This window comes from Amblyomma mixtum, chromosome 4, assembly GCF_055824585.1.
Source record: "Amblyomma mixtum isolate Tamu chromosome 4, ASM5582458v1, whole genome shotgun sequence".
In the NCBI taxonomy this organism is placed as follows: Eukaryota; Metazoa; Arthropoda; class Arachnida; order Ixodida; family Ixodidae; genus Amblyomma; species Amblyomma mixtum.
The window spans coordinates 112,942,162-112,948,087 of NC_143015.1; the positions used below are offsets into that span (position 1 = coordinate 112,942,162).

Below are 5,926 nucleotides of genomic sequence, written 5' to 3' on the forward strand. Positions count from 1 at the left end.
TCGCACGCGTACGTCTCCATGCTCAAGGCAAAAAAATAAACAAGCGAGCAAGAAATGCACCTTGGGATACCTCGGGATATTGAGCAAAGATTTTCACGAAGAGTTGAGATTTTCCCTGTCGGTTGAAGCGCAGTGTTCCCCAAAAGTCCCCACAGAGTGACGTAGAGTAGAGCAGTGACGTCTTTTCTCGGTTGGCCAATCGCAACGAGGATCACCTTCCTCTGATTACGCCCTCCGCTGCGCCGCCCCGCCATAAACCTGTTTTGACTTGACTATGGAACGAGCTTGGCTTGCGATGGCACTGCGCCGATAACGGCAACAAATGTACGACTTCAGTTTTAGTAATATAAACTTTATGGGCAAAAATAACGACAAAAAATTATTTAAAGAGTTGCACTTCTAAAGACATTAATGTCGATCTTAGCGCTATTGCAGCTGGAGCCGTCGGCGCTGTAGGTAACACGTGACTACGTTTGTTTGGCCATTGTCACGTGAAATGTTTTACCACGGAGCTGCGGAGAGTGCTGACAGATGCAGCACGTGTTGCGAAGTGGATAGGACGCAAATCCAAAGCGATAGCAGTCCATCGCAATCTGACGCGTGAAGTGGAGCTCATCCCATTAACGTGGATGAATGGCTCCATGTGCTCATGGCCAAATGTGCCAGCTGACAAAGCCACTAGGCTTGTCAGGAAAGGCGGACCGCCGGGTCAAAATTACGTCGAATACAGAGCGACAGTAAAGCGGACATTCCGTAAGAATCGATGCAACTTTTAAATAAGAGCGCTGAACGTTTACATGTATTTCTTTTTTGCTATTCTCATACGATGAGGGCCGAAAGATGCTAGACCGGGCCCGGTTTACATCTGATTTGTCCGACGACGAAGGCAGTAGTCAAAAGAGGAAAAGAATGCGGCCTACCTGGTGGAGCTCTTCGGACTCCGACTCCAACGATTTTCCAGAAGCGCCGGCTCTTCTGTCAAACAAACTGAACCGACGTAACGTATTTTTTTTTTCATTGTCGTACTTTCATAACGCGTGGCATTCACACGTGTTTGTGAACATACCATTCGTGTCCACGGCTTCGTTTCTTTGTAATCTTACAACACCTTGATGCATGCAGGTAAAGTGCGTTGAAACGTTATATGACGATTGGTTTCAACGTTCTCAGAATATTATAATAGGGAAGCCTCTGGTGCCAACCACAGCTTCAGAAACCGGACTCTGTGTTACTTAGTCTTCTAAAATACATGTGTTCTGGTCAATTACTTTTTTGTGCTGTGTATTGTTATATGCTTTCTTTCCTGCATTAAACATTGACAGATTTTAAGGTGGTCAGTTTTCTCCTTTTTCACTGACTTGGTAGAGTGCTGGTCATCACGTTTGTCAAATTCTTTTCCTCCACAGTTCACAGTCAAATAAGACAAAAGACTCAACTGAGTACGCCTTTAGCAACCTCCTCTCGTGTGGCACCCACAGAAGGTATATGCTCTTCTTAAGCAATTGCATTCAAGTTATTGTTTATGTTGTGTAGTACGAGTATCAATATTTTAAAATGCTGCACTGCAGCTGGCGGTCAAACGGTGCAGGGTCTGGCAGCGATGGCAAGTAAGTGTGGAAGCCACTTCTTCATTGTATTATTTTGATAAATGTTTTAACCTTAATGCAAAGCATGCCTAGTGCTATGTGTGTCAAGTCTCCAAAGTGGTCAGGACTTGGCAGTTAGCTTGGAAACAAGCTTTGCATGGCTGTTTTTGTCATTTTTTCTGTCACTGCTTCCTACACTTCGTTGTAAGTTTTGTTCTAATACTGTTCTTTCACAGGGTGCTTTAAATATAAAGCATATGGAAACAGCACGTCCTCCTTTTGCGTTGTCTCTACACGATTGCTCTTCTGTGCTTGCCAAATTGCTTTCATATCTCACTGTATTAATTGTTTATGTTGTATATTTCTTAAGGCACAAGTGATGTTGCCTGTATGGAGCAAAGTGGAGCCCACGTGAGCTCTTTGGATAGTCAGGGTAAGCACTCCTGGGTCTTTAGATAATTGTTTTCTAACTGTAGAGTATGCTTACAGTACATTTATTTTTTGTTTCAGCACTTCTGGGCACTCAGCCTTCACTGGAAAAAAGTGGTTGTAAGAAATTTTTTTTTGTCAGAAATGTGCTTTGAGCTCCCAGAGCACTAAAAATGATTCGTTTACTTTCAGGTGCACAGCAGTGCTGCAACACAAGTCTCAGCTGTGCTGGTGAGTTCTGCTTTGCTTGCAGTAAATTATCAAAGCTTGTGACATTATTTTTCTTGCAGATTTTCAGCGCCGGGTGCTTAATTCGTTAAACATTTTACGGCATACTCAATCCGAAATCTTGAATTGCGTCGGAAAACTGCTGGAGAGGAGGCAGTCTGACAACACGGCGGAAAACCTGGAGCTAGTCCTCGAGAGCCCACTTGGTTCAGCAGCGGCTGTGCAGACTTTTGACACTCAACTAACTGATCAGATGAGTGAAGCCTTGGTAAGTGCCAGCCTACATTAAGCAGTTATATGTTCGGGCTGTTGACTTTAACTGTAGCTGTGCAGCATTCTAGAGTGCAAGTGTAGCCACAAAGACTGCATATTGTATAACCTTTCAGGTGATAGGCATTCAAATTCTTGTTCTGTTTTCTATTTTGTCTTGTTTTCCGTAGCTGCTGAATTCAAGTAGCTTAATTTGGTATCATTTCTTCACAATGAACTGACCTCCAAATCATTTCTCTTTCTAGGTTGTTGAACTAAGTTCATATGGGGCTCGCACCATAAAGGTCACCGTGAGCTCAATGCTTGCTCACATCATGGATGACCACACCGCTGCGCAATTCAGTATGCATGGCAGAAAGGGGAAAGAGGTCTTCCGTGACCTTAGACTGCGGAAGGTCATTTTTGGCACGTATACATTTTTTAATGTTGCTATTCTTTCAGGTTTGACAGTGCAAAGCCGATGTGTAAAGACAGTGCCAAGAACTTCTCACATACATTTTTGTATGCTGTTATGATTTTAGGTGCTGTGAAAAGGACGAGGTCCCACTCCAGTGCCACCCATGAGGACGTGGACATTCAAATTGGTGAATGGTTACGGCGTGCAAAGGAACGCTGCGGCAAGGGACCACTGTAAATTGCTACATGCAATAAATAAATTGATTTCTTCTGTATTTCCTGCTGAATTTGTCATGAATACAGCAGTTGAATGGTGAGCTTCCTGGCACATATGCAATAACATGTCAGTTCACAGCCCAGGCCAATTGCATGCATGAGATGAAACCACATGACATTTACTTGAAATCCTGGTTTCAATGGCACGTTTTAAGAAAAAGTGGAAATCTCCACACAATTTTGTTAATGTAATGCTCTTTAAAACAAATTAGTTACGCACAGCTTATGTATGCTCTCGTCTGCCATTGTTGATCAGACTGTTGAATTACCCCAGTCCAGAAACATCTTTACTGCAGCTGATGCACAAGTTCTCAGGAGCAGAGCTGCCCTTTGAATGAGTTTTATATAATTTTCTAAAGGTATATGCGATAGGCTATGTCAATTACCCACTGCCCCCCCTCCCTAAAAAAAAGAAAAAATTGGGAATCTTTCCCTGGTAAAACAGCTGCAAACAGTAGTCATGAATAACAATTTGTGTGGTGTGATTTCGAGGAAAAACATTTTTTAGTGTGGCTGGGCAAGGCATTGAAGTGCAAAAAGAATGTGCATCCTCCACAGGAAGAATACCACCCAACGATTAGAGAGCAAACACAGGACCAAATTCTTTTCTGCAAGTCACCAGCGTGAAAGCTTTTGCCCATGGTGACAGACCCAATCATATTTATCTCAGGTGCTCGAGTAATGCTCTGGGAAATAAAGCAAGTACTGACTTTCACTTACGCTTGCTCTGAAATGCAGCCGAATACACGAGAACCACCTTGCCCCTTGCAAACCAGTTGCGGCAAGGTTTTATGTATCTCCAGAACACAGCTTGAGCACTCAAGACAAGTGAGATCAGCTCTGTACATGTGGAAACTGAGAATTTTGTCAGCAATAGTTACTCATACATAAGTCCTGGAAACATACTTGTCCGTACATACATCGGATGTACATCTCGTCTCTCATGTGGATATACAAAAGCGGACGTAGTCCGTACCTCCGATGGACATACAGATACGTATGTTCGAAGCCAGATGTCGTATGTATGTCCGACGGATGTCCAAATTCGGCGAAGGACGTTCGGCTTTAATTCGGACGTCCGACGGACGTCGGTGGTTGCTTGGGCACTGGTGTAATTTAGCTGGTGTTGGGTATGTGTTGGTTTGTAGTCTCCTAAGGGTGTTCTCTTCTAACTTATTGAGGGATTTGTGTGGTGTTGGGTACTCCTTCCTGGCTGTTCTGTATGGCGCGAGATTGTCAGCATACACTGCTAAACCTATTAGGTCGCGGCACCCTTCGTGGTCATCAGGGCGAGACGCCCGGTATAGAAGAGCTCGGGCATGCCTGTGGGCGGCTTCGTTTCCTCCTGGTAGTTCCAGGTGACAGGGAACCAGATGACTGAGACTTGGTTGGGTGGATGCTTAGTCAGCAATGACAACCCTGACTTGTGAATTAATCCGTTATTGAAGTTGCGACAGGCGTTCTGGGAATCAGTGAGCACCACGGCGTTGGGGTTAGATGCTACAGCTAATGCAATAGCTGCCTCCTCTGCGTGAGTGGGGTTAGACGTTTTCACTGCGGCGCAGTTCACCATCGACCCTGAAAAGGCGTTGAGACCACAACAGTCATGACTCAATTCTTTGGCCCTGCTGCGTCCACGTAAAGGGTGTTAATTTCTTCTGCAGGGCTTCACCTTTTCCTCCTCTCGATGTTATATGCGGGATACATATTCCGCGGAATGGGGTGCACGGTCTTCTGACATCGCGTGGCACCTCTTCCCTTTGGTCAATTGTATAGGGCTGATTAACATGGATTTTTTCGAGCAGTTCTCTGCCGGGTTTTGTAAGTGCGAGCCTATTCAGTTGTGAGAGCCCACATCTCTTTGAGGGTATTATGTACTCCTAGAGCCATGAGCTTTGCCGTTGGCGTGGAGTTCAGTAGCCCCAGTGCCGTCTTGTAGGCTTTCCTGATGAGTACCTCCAACTTTTCATTGCTTGACATTTTTTTGAAATTACTGCTAAATATACATTCCTTTGGAGGCCTGTATTTGTAGTCCGGTTGACGCCCTACTCACGTCTCGCTGGACACCCGAACCGCGCCGTAAGGGAAGGGATAAAGGAGGGAGTGAGAGAAGAGAGGAAGAAAGAGGGGCCGTAGTGGAAGGCTCCGGAATAATTTCGAACATCTGTGGATCTTTAACGTGCACTGACATCGTACAGCACACGGGCGTTTTTTGCGTTTCGCCTCCATCGAAACGCGGCCGCCGCGGTCGGGTTCGAACCCGGCTACTCCTGCTCAGCAGACGAGAGCCCTAACCACTCAGCCACCGCAGCGGGTAGGTGATATGGTACACTTCGAGTTTTCAGACCGCGATTTAGACAACAAAACAGTCATGCATTACGAGCAGAGAGCTTCGCTTGTGGAGCTGAAGGCCAGTATGAAGGAGGCAAAGATGCGGAACTGAGAAAGAACGACAGGATGAAAAAAAGGAAAGGATGGCGTGTTTTGATTCGATGATCAGCTCGGCAGATGGAAAGCTGTTTGCAGGTCGTGACGAAGCCACGGACTCGAAAGCACGTAGATGTGTACCAACAGGGCGCCGTACACCGTAGGCAACATTAAAATAGCTCTTTTTCCCTTCATTCAACTGTATGTAGGGGGCGCTTGATAAGGAGCAGCTGCAGTATTCGGTACCGAATCTGGTGCTATACTTGGTGTGAATCATAGATTCTTACTACACTCGAAATTAATATTAAAGGTGT

General features: G+C 45.3%; 1 protein-coding gene across 1 annotated transcript; it reads left to right on the forward strand.

Annotated features, from left to right (window-relative positions):
* Positions 1–840: 840 nt before the first annotated feature.
* Positions 841–3,147, forward strand: LOC149347916 (uncharacterized). Its single transcript, XM_089541651.1, has 9 exons — positions 841–997; positions 1,407–1,481; positions 1,569–1,607; positions 1,957–2,019; positions 2,097–2,135; positions 2,208–2,246; positions 2,306–2,511; positions 2,759–2,855; positions 3,035–3,147. Exons 1-9 carry the CDS (start codon positions 841–843, stop codon positions 3,145–3,147), a joined length of 828 nt encoding a protein of 275 aa, XP_089397777.1.
* The last annotated feature ends 2,779 nt before the right edge of the window (positions 3,148–5,926 follow it).

What these genes read in the sequence shown, in the direction of transcription:
- LOC149347916 (XM_089541651.1), top strand. Translation starts at nt 841, where the DNA reads ATGCTAGACCGGGCCCGGTTTACATCTGATTTGTCCGACGACGAAGGC. An exon ending in TTCACTGGAAAAAAGTGGTT is followed by an intron (nt 2,136 to 2,207) that starts GTAAGAAATTTT and finishes GTTTACTTTCAG; the next exon opens with GTGCACAGCAGTGCTGCAAC. An exon ending in CCACACCGCTGCGCAATTCA is followed by an intron (nt 2,856 to 3,034) that starts GTATGCATGGCA and finishes TTATGATTTTAG; the next exon opens with GTGCTGTGAAAAGGACGAGG.